The following is a 14,763-nucleotide window of genomic DNA, read 5'->3' on the forward strand; positions in this document are numbered from 1 at the left end:
TTCAGAACCAGCTCTATTTCTATCTTTAATATTTCTATTTTTCCCTTTCAGGGTTCTTTCAAAGACCCTGACCTGGAGTTACATGCTGACTACAGTTCTTTGCGGGAATGGGACCCGCTCTCGGGGTTTCACAACTTACCATTATTCGGCACGCCAAGGGCGCAGCCTAAGAGCTTCACTCGCCTTTGGAGGACTGAGATTTCGTGGCTCTGGAAACTGGGGGATCGAAGGTCGGTGTCCAGGCAGGAGATCGGTGTGTCATGGGAGATGGAAGATCTAAGGCTGTGTGCCCAGAGACCCGAGATCTTTGGGCACAGAGCTTGGAAAAAGTGATGCAACGGACTTTTAACATTGTAAACCAACGAGTTGTTTATTATGTCTCCCCTCTCGCTGTGAAACGGAGACATCCCTTTCTCCCTTATTAGGGAGGGAGTGAGCCTGTGGTATGTTGAATACTAGGTGAACAAATAGTCTTTGGAGTACTAAAAGTCTGTGTCTTTGCTGTTGCTTTGCTCACTCTTGAGTGCTTGGTGGCAGGTGCCAATACTTTTTTTTGCCAGTGGGGGGAGGGGATATCGTTGCTTGCTACTGCTTATGCGCGGGAGGGAGGGGAGGTGGGGGGGGGACTTTGGAGTTCTAACATTTAACTGTCACTCATTCTTTGAGGTTACTCCTCTGTTTTTCATAGATGGTTGCGAAGAAAAAGCACTTCAGGATGTATATTGTATACATTTCTCTGACATTAAATGTACCTTTGAAACCTTTGAAATCTTTGAAACCCAACCTACCCATCACTGCATTTCAGATTCTCTGCTGGCACTCTTTTGGCATAAACTTTGGAGATGACATTGTGTGTAAGCTATGTAGTCAGTATGAAATAACAAATCCTTCTTAAACCCCTTCCTTAAATTCAGAGCATGCTGTTTAGCAATGTTCCTATTATTAGGTATTTTAATATCCTGCTTTCTTAAACATAAACTAATCTGGTAGTGACCAGTCACCAGTTTTACAGAATTTTCCACCAGCTCCATGAACTTGTGATCTTCTCTTCACAAACCAGGTTGTTCATCCTGATTGCATTCAGGAAAATCTGCCTTGAATTGCTGCTGCCAAAGCTCATCGAAGTCCAAATCTAAAATCCTGTTAACTGTCTGCTCTGGCTGAGTACAGTCACTGCCGTCACCATGGTCCCCTTTCAGTGGTGCATTTACAGTCCAACCCAACATCATTTTGATTGCATAGGGTCCAACATTAAGACTGTGAATCACTTGCAACAGCTTCAATGCTTAAAGAACATATGTTCCTATCACCAGCTCAATTACAGAATCAGTCTCTGGCAAATGGACATGTTTCAGGTGAGACAATTCCTGGAGATCCCTCTGACAACAAATGTTCCCTTTGTGGATGGGTATACTTTTCCGCATCTGGACGTTAGGTAGTTCACAACAGTTTTTATCATCTAATCAGCCACTTCCTGAAACAAATTGGCTATTCACAACCTTCTCTTGACCCATGGTGCATAAGAGAATGTGTGTCCTTTTTCCTGCTAGGTTGAGCTTGGTCATGAGGCTCACTCTGCTGAACACTGCTGTACTTCCTTGATCTAATAATCACTGTCTTATTACCCTTCTTAGATTTCACCTGTACTGGAATTATGCAAAGTTTACAATCATAATTGCCAGCCCCCGTAAGGCCATAAGATACCAGGGTACTACTCACTGATGTGTCTGATTCTTCCACAGCTTGTTTCAATTTTGCACCCTTTTTGTCAGAGTGAATATGAAGTACGCTGGGACACTTGCTAGTGCAATCTTTGCTGATGTGTCCCATACACAAACAATCAAATCATTTTCCTTTAGGAAGGTAATCCTCTCATGAGCCCTTTTCTCCAGCTGATGGCACGAATCCAATGTATGTTCACCCTGGCAGAACAGACAAGCTCTTTTGGCTTATGAGGCCATTTCCATTTCATAAGTTCCAGGCTCACTTTTAGCTTTAGTTCTCACAGTGGCCACGGGAAAGGCAAAGCTACTTCTTTTAGCTTAGAACGAACTTGTGACTTAGTTTTGTTTACACCTTTGCCTATTGCAGGTGATGTAGTATATAGTATTTTCCCAGTGTGTAGAAATCCTAACTTGTTGTTCAATAACATCAACAACGTCAGCAAAAGAAGCCTCATAGTTATGCTTAGCTAATAGCTCACAAACCATCCTTCTACATAGATCCCTAAGCATATAAGCCAGCTTCTTTACAACAATCAATATATTGGTGGGTCTGCCAGCTCTTGCATGTACTGAACATCTCCCATTGCACTATAACAGCCTTTAACAAAAAGACTGTAGTCTTGAGGAGTCTTCATGTCTTCAGATTTGATAGGTAGTCAAGAGAGAGCCTTTCACATGGAGGCTGATGCAATTTTCTGTTCATTGCCATAATGTCCCTTTAGTAAAGCCTTGGCCTTTGGATATCCTTCCTCAGGGTTAGCATGCTGGCAATTTCTGATAAGCTCTCTAGGGAGAACTCCAGCTTTCCTTCAAGGAAGCAGAGGCAGTCACCATAATTGTCAGTCTTACCTTCAACATTATTCTTAAAAGCCCTCATGAATGCGTGATATTGCAATGGATACCCATCGAAGATTTGAATTTCTTTTAGGCAGATATGCAATGCGTTGTTGTTGTACCAATAAAGTTGTTATTTCATTTTGCATCCTTTTGGCCTCCATAATACAATTCAGACCTCTATCATCTAAAACACGACAGTTTCCATACTGTAAGTTAATGTCCCATGAGCACCTTGAGCTGTTGGATATGACATAGATTCAGAGTGCCTCCTTAGTGTGGCTGGAGAATGATGAACTACCCCTTGAGGCCCTAAATCTTGTTTCATAGACATTCGAGGAACAAATGAATCACACTCATTGAAAGTGAGTGTGTTGGGTTTCCTCTGTGTCATATTAATACAGGAGCTCACACAATAGAACAGTCCTACTGGAGCACTTTTAGCACCCACTGCACTTTAGCTTTGGCCACCTGTGTTGCAATTTCTTCTTGTAACTTAAGCTGCTCAATGCTTCTTCGTAACTGCTCCTTTCCTTTCCAAAACTGTTCTTCCATCTGCTCCTCTTGCTCTTCCAACCCATGTTTATCCTTTAATGTTTGTTGTCGTGCAAATAATGCTGCTAAATTAGCCTCTGTTGTAATGCCTGCAGAGGAGGTACTAGATGCATAAACCACTCTGCTTGCAACAGAACATGGAGCATGCATATTTGATACACTGTCGCTTGGGTGTATGTCATCCTGTGGATCCTCAGCTTTATGCACAGTTAAAACATGCCTTGAAATTTGAGAAACATCTTCACTTGGTTCGACAACGTGACCTTCAACATCGCATGTTTGTTTCATCCATTGTTCAGCATCTGCTATGACTGTATTAATAAGAGTTCCAATATTTTCAAAATTTTCAATTTGCTTATCTCGCTCTGGGTTAGGAATTAAAGACAACAACACAAAATGTTGCTTAGCTACAGCTTCATGTAGATTATTCACATCTTTAAGACGAGACTGCACATGTGAGATATTTTATGTTCTCACATAGGACTTTTAATTGATGGTATTGAATTTTAAATTTTTCTCAATTTTTCTTATATTCCTTTTGAGAACTTTCGATTATATTCACTAAAATTTTCTCAGTAAGTTTAATTTCTCTTTTAGTCCCGACTTTAAAGTCACTGACATCAGTTCCACTCATGTTACTTTTTCTAGATGCGATCACACCAAACAAACATTTCAAATGTTGGCAACCAGAATAATTCAGCACTTCAATAAAACAAAGCAGCCAACCCTTAGGCGAACACCACACTATCGAGCATACAGCACTGCAAACCATTCCAAACTGTGTTCAAACCACAAACACACGGCATGGATCAACAAAAGGTCATTACTTGCTGTAAATTGCTTCTAGATTCTCAATGTTGCGATTGTAATCTTGCCAACAGTCCGATGCATTCTCTTGCCATAGACTGATGTTCATTTGGTATAACTATCCTTTTGTTGACAAAATGTAGCAGTTACTTGAAAACAAACCAAAACCACTTAGAGACTAAGGACAGGTGGGACTGATACTATATGGGGCACTATCCATCCAATGACAAAGTTCCAAAGTTGAAAAATATGTTCAATCCTTTAGAAACGATGAAAACTAATGAATCTAAAACTAGTGATATAACAAAATAAATAGTCTTAGCATATTAAATGTACTTAAGCCAAGCATTCTTAAATGTATTTATAAGTATTCAAGAATATTTAAGTGGTTAACAAAAAGATATCAGCTCTGGTCTACTCCTTAGCTCTACCCAAATTAGGCTGAACTCAAGGCAGAGCATGAATACATACCTAAACACTTCATTTCTACCATGCCCCAACACATGTGACTAACTACCCATAATAAACACGCAACACAAAATCCAATACAGATAGAAAATAGATACATGGCTCCCACAAAAGGTATAGATAGAGTTGATAGCCAGCACTCTTTTCCAGGGTGACAATGGCTAATATGAGAGGGCATATCTTTAAGGTGATTGGAGGAAAGTATAGAGGGATATCAGAGCAACACACACACAAAATGCTGGAGGAACTCATCAGGCCAGGCAGCATGAAGGGACCGCTAAAGGGTCTTGGCCCAAAATGTCGACTGTACTCCTTTCCATAGATGCTACCTGGGCTGTTGAGTTCCTCCAGCATTTTGTGTGTGTTGCTTGTATTTCCAGCATCTTCAAATTTTCTTTTGTTTGTGGAGGGATATCAGAGTTACGTTTTTTCACACAGAAAGCGATAAGTGAATGGAATGCACTGCCAGGCTTGATGGTAGAGTCTGGTACCTTAGCGATAATTATAAGACTCCTTGGTAGCCACATGGATGAAAGAACAATGGAGGGCTATTTTGATGTTGGAGTAGGTTAAAAGGTTGGGACAGCATTGTGAGCCAAAGGGCCTTTACTGTGCAGTGCTCTTTGATTTCCTATGTTCTAATGTCATGGTATTTTTCTGCTTGTTCTTGCCCAATGAACCCATGTCTGCATTCCCCAACATTTTGTCCCCCTTGGTTCAGTCCCTTCTGACCTACATCCGTGACATTTCACATGCTCTCCATCACTTCAATCACTTTCACCCTGGCCCTGATCACCTAATTTTCATTATGGACGTCTGGTCCCCATACACTTTCATTTCTCATCAGGAAGTTGTTAAAATTTTCTGCTTTCTTCTGGACAACAGACTTAACCAGTTCTCCACCATCACCAACCTCCTCCATCTGGTGGAAATGGTTCTCACCTTCAACATTTTTAGCTCCTCCACTTCTCCAAGCGTGGGCCCAGCTATGCCTGCCTTTTGTTGGCTACGTGGAACAGTCCATCTTTCAAGCCTTCATTGGTAACAATCCCAAATTTTTTCTACACCACATTGATGATTGCATTGGTGCTGCTTCTTGAGAGCCCTCTCATCGTTCTTGATCGCTCTGTGTCCATTTCTGGAGACTGAAAATCTACTGACCTCTTTTACAACCTACTGACTCTCACAGTGACCTTGACAACCCTCTCACCCTGTGACTTGTAAAAATGCTATTCCCTTCCCTCAGTTCATCCATCTTCACTACATCTTTACACAGGATGAGGCTTTCCATTCTAGAACATCTAAGTTGTCTTCTTTTTTTTTCAAACAATGGGTTTTCCCTTTCACCACCATAGATGTTGCCTTGACCCACATCTCCTCCATTTCTCACACATCTGTCCTCACCCCATCATCCTGCCATAACAGAGATAGGATTTCCCTTGCCCTTACCACCTCACGAGCCTCTTTATCCAGCACATCATTCCTTGTAACTTCCGCCATCTCCAATGGGATGCTACTACTAAGCGCATCTTTCCCTCCCCCTTCTGCATTCCACAGGATTGCTCCTTACATGACTCTCTTATCCACTTGTCCCTCCCCACTGATCTTCAAGGCCCTTAACTCTGCAAGTGCTACACCTGCCCCTACATCACCACCCTCATTACCATGCAGGGTCCTAAACAGTCCTTCCAGTTGAGGCGAGACTTCACCTGTGAGTCTGTAAGGGTCATCTATTGTATCTGGTGCTCCATGTCTAGCCTCCTCTATTTCAGTGAGATCCAACATAGTTTGGAAGGGACCGCTTTGTTGAGCACCTCAGTGGCTACCCTTTCAATTCAACTTCCCGCTCCCATTCTGACATGTCTGTCTTATGGCCTCCTCTACTGCTGCAATGTGGCCAAACTCAGGTTCAAGGAGCAATACCTCATATTCTTTAACCCAATGGCATAAATATTTATTATTTTAACTTCTGGTAATTACTCTCCCCATCATTTCTCTTTTTTCTGTTCTTCTTTCTGGTTACCCTCTCAACCCTTCGCTGCTCCTTACCTGCCCATCACCCCCTCAGGTTTCCCTCCTCTTTCCCTTTCTTCCATGGTCCAGTATCCTCTTTTATTAGGTTCCTGCTTCTTCAGCCCTTTATCTTTTCCACCTATCCCTCCCAGCTTCTTACTTCAGTCCCCTACCTCACTGACCTATCATCCACTCAACTGACTCACCTTTCACTTGCCAGTTTGTACTCCTTCCCCCTCCCTGCACCTTATTTTGAATTCTGCCTCCTTCCTTTCCAGTCCTGATGAACGGTCATAGCCCGAAACGTTGATTGTTTATTTCCCTCCATAAATGCTCCATAGATTTGCTGAGTTCCTCCAGCACTTTGTGTGTGTTGCTCAAGATTCCTAGCATCTGCAGAACTCCTTGTGTTTTTGTTATCTGTAAACATTTGCTAGAGTCGTTGGAAACATACCAAATTTCCTCAAACTCCTAATGAAGCAAAGCTGCTCACGTGCCTTCTTCATGATTGCATCAATATCTCAGGCCCCAAATAGATCTTCCAAGGTGTTGAAGCCCAGGAATGTGAAGCTGCTTACCTTTTCCACCATGAGGAAAGGTGTGCTTCTCCGGACTTTCCCTTCCTGAAGTCCACAAGCAATTCCTTGGTCAGCTGACACTGAATGTGAAGTGTTGTTGTAAAACCACTCAACCAGCCAATCTATCTCACTCCTGTAGGCCTCCTCATCACCATCTGAGACTCTGCCAACAACAGTGTTGTCATTGGTGAATTTCTAGACAGTGTTTGAGCTGTGCCGAGCCACACAGTAATGGATGTATACAGAGTACAGCAGTGGGCTAAACATGCATCCTTGAGGTGCTCCTGTGTTCACTATCAGTAGAAAGAAGACATTATTACCAATCCGACCTGACCCTGTCTTCCAATGAGGAATGTGAGGATCCAGTTGCAGAGGGAGGTACAGAGGCTTAGGTTTTGAGGTTGGTGATTAATATTGAGAGGATGATGGTGTTGAACACCGAGCTGTAAACAGCAGCCTGACAAATGTTTTGCTATAATCTAGGTGCTCCAAAGCCAGGTAGAGAGTTAGTAAGGTTGCATTTGCTGTAGTTCTGTTGTGGTAGCAGACAAATTGCAGCAGGTTCAGGACATTGCTCAGACAGATATTAATTCTAGCCATGACCAACCTCTTAAAGCACTTCAACTCAGTAGGTGTGAGGACTACTGGGCAATAGTCATTAGGCAGTTCACCTTGCTCTTCTAGGGCACTGGTATGATTGTCAGGTGAGAACCTCTGACTGCAGTAGTGAGGGATTGAAAATGTTCTTGCACACTACAGCCAGTTGGGCAGCACAAATATTCAGTATCCTGCCAGGTACACCACCGGGGCCTGATGCCTTGTGAGGAATCCCCCCTTGAAAGATATTCTAACACTTCTGAGACAGTGATCACAATGTTATCAAATGCTGTGGGTATTAGCACAGACATAATGTTACTTTCCTTTCTAAAGCATGCATAAAAACATTGATTTTATCAGAAGTACAGATTACTGGCAATTATGTTGTCAAGTTTTGCTTTATAACAATAATCCAGAGAAAGCAGTAATCTGAAAGTCTGCAGATTCTCTTGGGTATTTCATGAGTTCCTTTTTAAGTGCTGGTCAACTTTTCATCATTAATAGATGCCCAAAGTTCCATAGAAGTATCAATGTAGAAAATAAAATTGGTCTCATTAAAATCCATAGCTGTGCAAACAGTTACACATGGTGCTCGTAATTATCGACCTAAAATTATGGCTTCACTTTAATTTGATAAGGAAGTTGTAAGGTTGAAACATAATTTAAATGAAGTAGAAACAACATTTGTTTCAAATATCTCACAATGAAAGTGTATTGTTGAACTAGCCCAATGACAACCCTAATTGTGGTCACGCAAATCAAGTGTCTAATGCACAGAAGTATTAGAAAAAGACATCGCACCATATAAGGCAAATATTTAAAAGTACACCTGTATTCAATTAAATATCCTGCAATTACTAGCATTGTACAATTAATCCCAATGTTAATTTCAGTGAAAATAATGCACTTACCAAAAGGAAGAGCATCTCTTGGTGGCAATGGTCTACGAAGTAGTGGTGGATATTTGGACATGCTGCTCCTGAATCGGATATCCTAGGTTTATTTCAACCACAAACAATAAGCTGATTGAAATCAAATGAAAACTTTTATATTAATAACACAAAAAAGTTACTGAGAGCAAGAAATGGCAAAGTTTTACTACATCTTTCCAATAGTAACTCCTTTTGTCTTTATTTACTTTATTTACCTCTTTTTATACCTCAGAGTTTTGCACATTCAAGCATTTATAAAATGTTAAAGTAAATAAATGAGAAAGGTAATTTCCAATCTTTACCAGATCCAATTAACTATGTACAGAATTACTTTATAAATGTAGCCACTTTTACAAGTAAACACATTTGTCAAATGTCATACAGCAAGTCTCCTCATATATCACTAAGAATAACAAGCAGTTCGAAGACTGCCTTGGTGAGGCTGCACCTGGAGTACTGGCTAAAAAGCAGACATGTGTCACAAGAGATTGCAGTAGACGGTTACTAGATTGGTTTGTCATACGAGTGATCATGTAGAATGGGACTGTACTTTTTCAGAGTTAAGAAAAATGATAGCTAAATGAGGAGAATAAACTTACAAAATTCTAAGAGGACCTGACAGGCTGCATACATGTAATATATACATACAATACATAATATATGTATATACACATGTAATACATACATGTATTATTTGATTAATTGCAACACCCCTATTCGTTCTGGGTAGCCTCCCAGATGGCATGAACATGGATCTTTCTAACTTTGGATAATTACTCCCCTTTCCACCTCTCTTTTTCCATTTCCCATTTTGGTTACCCTCTCATCCCTTAGCTTCTCCTCACAGGTCTATCACCTCCCTTTGGTTCCCTTCCTCCTTCCCTTTCTTCCATATCCTCCCCTATTAGATTCCTTCTTCTTCAGCCCTTTACCTCTTTCACCTATCACCTTCCAGCTTCTTACTTCATACCCCCTCCCTCACCCACCCACCTTCCCCCTCACCTGGTCTCACTTATCACTTGCCAGCTTTGCACTCCTCCCCTCCCACTAACTTCTTATTCTGACTTCTGCCCTCTTCCTTTTCAGTCCTGATGAAGGGTCTCGGCCCAAAACGTCAACCATTTATTCCCTTTGTCAACCATTTATTCCCAAAACATTGACCCTTCCCTAGACGTTGCCTGACTTTCTGAGTCTCTCCGACATTTTGTGTGTGTTGCTCAAGATCTCCAGCATCTGCATTATCAGTCGTGTCTATGGATACAGGGAGGATGTTTTCCTTGACTGAGGAGTGTAGAGTCAAGGAAACTGTTTGAGAGTAAGGGATAGGGAGTTCCAGACCGAGATGAAGAGAAAGTTCTTCACTCAGAAGGTGGTGTGCCCTTGAAAGTCTCTACCTGGATGGCAGTGGAAGCTCAATGTTCTGCTCACTCCGGGGCACTAAGAAAATTATGGGACATGGGGAGTGTCATGCTTTCAATGAATGGGCTAGGCTACAGAAACCAGGTGTTTGCTCTGTTTTTATTATGATGTTCCTATTCTTGAACTATGGTGCTTGGTGTTAATTAAACTATATTGATGAAGAAAAATTAAGAAATATTGGATATGATAACAATGCAAGAAAAAGAAAATATTAAAAGTTTTGGCTTCTTTAGAGTTCTTAAATGACTAAACAGATTTTTAATGGAGGCAAAACAGAAAACAGCAGAGGTCTTATCGATCAGTTTCTAATCCCTCGTGAGCGCACAAGAGGACTGGAATTTACTAATATTTAAGAAGAGTTATAACTGCTAGACTTTTTTTGTGGAAAAATAGTGGAAAAATTCTGTCTAAATTATCATTTGGGATTAATTAAGAGAAACCAAAATGCATTTGTAACAGGGAGTGCAATTAGTGAGTTTACAATGCCCCTGTGGTTGTTAGTGAGGAAGAAAATAGTGGGCTGTCGGAGGGCAATGCATTAGTTAAACAGAAAAATGGCAAATAGGAATGAAGCCCTTCGTTGATCGGGATCGACCATGGATATAGCATCCTAGCTGTCAATAAGCAAGCCAGGGCATGATAGTGAGAGCAAACTGTTGCCCATCCAGCAGGCTCCCCCATTTCACGCAGCTGATGAATCCAAAGGAATGGCAGAAGCCAATACAGTTTGGCACCAGCGGTGTCACAGGAGTTGTTAGTCAGTGTTAAGTTCAGTGTAGGACTGCCTTAGGGACTCCAGCTCTGGATTTTTCCTCGGGGTCTAATTCCAAAGCCTTCCCCATGAATGGGTATAGCCGCAAGGCAGCAAGTCTATGACTGACCACTGAATAGTCTGAGGCCAAGGAAGGCCAAATTCAAAAATTTGTATTAAAGGCCAAATTCAAAAATTTGTATTAAAGCATTTGACAAAGTACAGAAAGCCAGATTGCTGAGAAATTAAAAGGTCAATGCAATCCACAGAACGGTAATATTTTCTATATTAAGAGGCATAGATCGATTGGACAGCCAGGGCCGAGGAAGAAATGGCTAATATGAGGGGGCATAATTTGAAGGAGATTGGAGGAAAATATAGAGGGATATCAGAGGTAGTTTTTTTTCTACATAGAGAGAGGTGGGTGTGTGGAATGCTCTGCCGGGGTGGTGGGATACATTCAGGATATTTAAGAATCTCTTAGATGGGCACATAGGTGATGATAGGCACATGGAAAATGAAGGGCTTTGCAGGAGGGAAGGGTTCAATTGATCTTAGAGTAGGGCCTGTACTGTGCTAAAATGTTCTATGATCTACAAATCATCCCAAAGAAGAAAGAGAAGATGTGCTAGGGAGGGTACACACAGGCTACAACTTGCGTATGTAACAGCACCCAAAAGATGTGGAAGGGATTCATGAGGATGTTACCATAGATGGGCATATAATTATGAAGAAAAATTGTCAGAGCTAGGGTTGAGGGACATGTAATTAACACAAATAAATTTATGAGAAGTCATAAGAGGTTTAATAGGGAAACCTGACATCCCTCAACAGAAAAATTAATAACTGAACTTGTGCCATTCTGGATTACATGGTCAAATGTTGGTAAGTAGCTCTTAATCAATAATCATGGATTAGAAAAGCCATTTACAAAATGTCCATTTGAACATAAACCATTAGCAATATTTTATACTTAGGGAGTAGGAGAATAACCAGGGGCTAAAAACGATTCAGCCAATTGTCAGCAGTTGTGAAATTGTGTGAAAAGTCAGTAACTTAAGTTTCCTGGCATTATATCAGACGATCTGCCCTGGGACCAGCACTTAAGTGCCTTCTCAAAGAAGGTAAGACAGCACCTCTACTTTTCTTAGAAGTTTGTGCAGGCTTGGAATGTCATCTAAAACTTTGACAGACTTCTATAGATGCACAGTATCCTGGCTGGTGGCATCTTTACCTGGTATGGGAATACCAATACCCAAGAATGGGAAAGCCTACAAAAAAGTAATGAAGCAGCCAGTTCATCACAGGTAAAGTCCTCTGCATTACAGTGTATATCTACAAAGAGCTTTGATAATAAATTTATTTTGAAATTTGACAAAGAAAATACAAATTGATAAATAGAAAAAGAAACAGTCTAAAATCCAACCCAAATACATTCAATGCTGCTGTCCATAAAATGAAGAACACCAAATGACAGCAGCGTGGTAATCCACATCAGAAAGAAGTCAACAAATGTGGACAAGCAAAGGCTGCTGGTGTACTGTTACTGTATTATTATCTGGGCTTCTTGATCATTCTAACGTAAAAGATTGAGGGTTCTTCAATAGCACTGCCCAAACCCAGTACCAAAATAGCTAGGGGACAAAAGGAAACATCCCAAGCAACACACACAAAATACTGGAGCAACTTAGCAGGTCAGGTAGCATCTATGGAACTTAATAAACAGTTGACGTTTCGGGTTCTTCTTCTTCTTCAGGACTGAAAAGGAAGAGGGAAGACACCAGAATAAAAAGGAGAGGGGAGGGGAAGGCGGATAGCTAGGTGATAGGTGCAGCCAGATGGGTGGGAAAGGTAAAGGGCTTGAGAAGGAGGAATCTGGTAGAAGTGGAAAGTGAACCATAGGAGAAACAGAAGGAGGAGGGGACCCAGGGGGAGATGATAGGTAGGTGAGAAGAGGTAGCAGGCCAAATTGGGGAAAAGAAGAAGAGGGGAGGGAATTTTTTTTAACCAGAAGGAGAAATCAATATTCATGCCATCAGGATGGAGGCTACCCAGAAGGAATATAAGGTGTTGCTCCTCCACCCTGAAGGTGGCTTCATCTTGGCATGGACTGGCATGCCAGGCATGTTTGTGCTAGGATCCTTTTGGAGATGGCGGAAGTTGCAGAGGATGGTATGTTGGGTGCAGAGGCTCATGGGGTGGTAGGTAAGGATAAGAAACCCCATTCTTAGAAGTAGCACATTTCTAGTGTCCTGGAAAGGAAAGCCACATCCTGGGAACACATGCACTAGAGGCAAAGGAACTGAGAAAAGGGAATAGCGTTTCTATAAGGGTGGGAAGAGGCATTGTCAAGATAACCGTGGGAATTGGTAGGTTGATAAAAGATGTTGGTTGACAGTTTGGCTCCAGAGATTGACATTCCCACCTGTAAGTTCAATTCATACACTGCCTACTAAGACCTACATACATCCTGACGAAAGGTCTCGGCCCGAAACGTCGACTGTACCTCTTCCTAGAGATGCTGCCTGGCCTGCTGCGTTCACCAGCAACCTTGATGTGTGTTGCTTGAATTTCCAGCATCTGCAGAATTCCTTGTGTTTGTGTCCTACGTACATCGCTGGATCTAAATTCTGGAATTCAATGCCCATCTCGCCTCATCTCCTATCTTGCTCAGCCTGGTCTGGTTCTCCAGCCATGGCCTTGTTCACTTTATCTCACAACTGTTTTGCCTTTTCACCTTACTCCAGCCCTTTCACACCGCTCCTGCTGAGAATTTCTGGTGTTTCCATCAATGCTGCCTGACCTGCTGAGTTCCTCCAGCATTTTGTGTGTGTTGCTTTGGATTTCCAAATTCTGCAGAATTTCTGGTGTTTATGATTTTCTGCCTACCTCATCCCACTTTATCCCACCCCATCTAAACTCTCACCTTACCACAACCCAGCCCACCCAACTCACTTTGCCCTGTCCACAGTCCATCCCACCGGGCCCTGTCCATCTCACTCCAGACCCCCGTCCCGCCTCACACTTGACAACTTCATCTTATCTGACCTACCTAACCCATCGACCCAGTCCTGTTCCCCCACCCCCGTTTCATTGCAGTTGTGCTCACCTTATCCCTGCCAATTCCACCCGACCCAGCCCACTTCACAACGGCTCGGCTCCACCCACCTCCGTACTTATCCCACCCCCACTTCCCCATGCCCGTGTACCTCCCACCTTCAACCGGCTCGTTTAAAATCAGACCGCCACCCTTTCTCACCGTTGCAAGCGTCGGCAAGCTCCGCGCCCTACCAGCGCGCTTCCATCGCCAGTCAACCGGGCCCAGCCTGGCAACGGCCCTGGCAACCATCACAGCCCACAGCCTCGCTCTGAGGCGCGGCGGGAGAGCCGCGCGCTCTGCGGCTGCTGTCGGCACCTCTCTGCGCTCTCTCGTATCGTGACTCTTTCACTAAAGGAAAAAAGAGCCCGCGTGTGTGTGAAAGATTGCCTGAAACAGAGCCGGCACAATGGCTAGTAACGATTTATTAACCCAGGAGGGGTGGGTCTGTGGCGGCCCGGACGTCACTCAGATCCGATCGATCGAGTACGTGATTTCTGAGGGTAGAAGGGCTGTTTGGTACCGGCTGTCGCAATGGACTGGCGGAAAAGTTGCATCCAGAAGGGTCGGCAAGGGGTAGCGTAGGAAGCTAGAGCTCAGAACACTTCATCAGGTGCAGGTACTGATTAGTTTTTAGATCACTTAATGCTTTTTAAATGTAGGATGTAATATAGTGCTGTGAATGCTCTGACATGACAACGAAAAAGGTAAAGAAAACAAATTGGAGATGTTATTGAATGTTATGGACTGCATTGGCGTGAATCATTGGTCCCAGGGTGGAAGAAAGCTTGTGAAGGAGGTTTATACAAGTTGCATTTTAAAGGAAGGGCAGACTGCGGACAAGGATGTATGCTGTTATTCTCCATTCTCTGCAGTAAAATAAAGCAGGGTTATCACAAGCATGTCACAGGCTGAATTGATTTCCTATTCATCGACTATGCTGTCAGATGAAAATGAGTTCTAAGAGCATTTATTAGTATGTGGCTCT

At 42.5% G+C, this 14,763-nt stretch overlaps 1 protein-coding gene across 3 annotated transcripts in view; it reads right to left on the reverse strand.

Moving 5' to 3' along the window:
• LOC140199171 (leucine-rich repeat-containing protein 63-like) overlaps nucleotides 1-14,173 on the reverse strand; it is an 82,818-nt gene extending 68,645 nt beyond the window's left edge. For 2 of the 3 annotated variants that reach the window (XM_072260801.1, XM_072260799.1), the window contains exons 1-2: nucleotides 13,938-14,173; nucleotides 8,488-8,569 (exon numbers count right to left, since the gene is read on the reverse strand). In XM_072260801.1, the coding sequence (XP_072116902.1) occupies nucleotides 8,488-8,569; nucleotides 13,938-14,027 (172 nt within the window). In that variant the 5' untranslated portion in view covers nucleotides 14,028-14,173. Of the gene's footprint in view, nucleotides 1-8,487; nucleotides 8,599-13,937 lie in introns of all 3 variants that reach the window. The other variant, XM_072260800.1, reaches the window with a different exon arrangement.
• Between the last annotated feature and the right edge of the window lie 590 nt (nucleotides 14,174-14,763).

The sequence above is a fragment of the Mobula birostris genome, chromosome 6, assembly GCF_030028105.1.
Source record: "Mobula birostris isolate sMobBir1 chromosome 6, sMobBir1.hap1, whole genome shotgun sequence".
NCBI lineage: Eukaryota > Metazoa > Chordata > Chondrichthyes > Myliobatiformes > Myliobatidae > Mobula > Mobula birostris.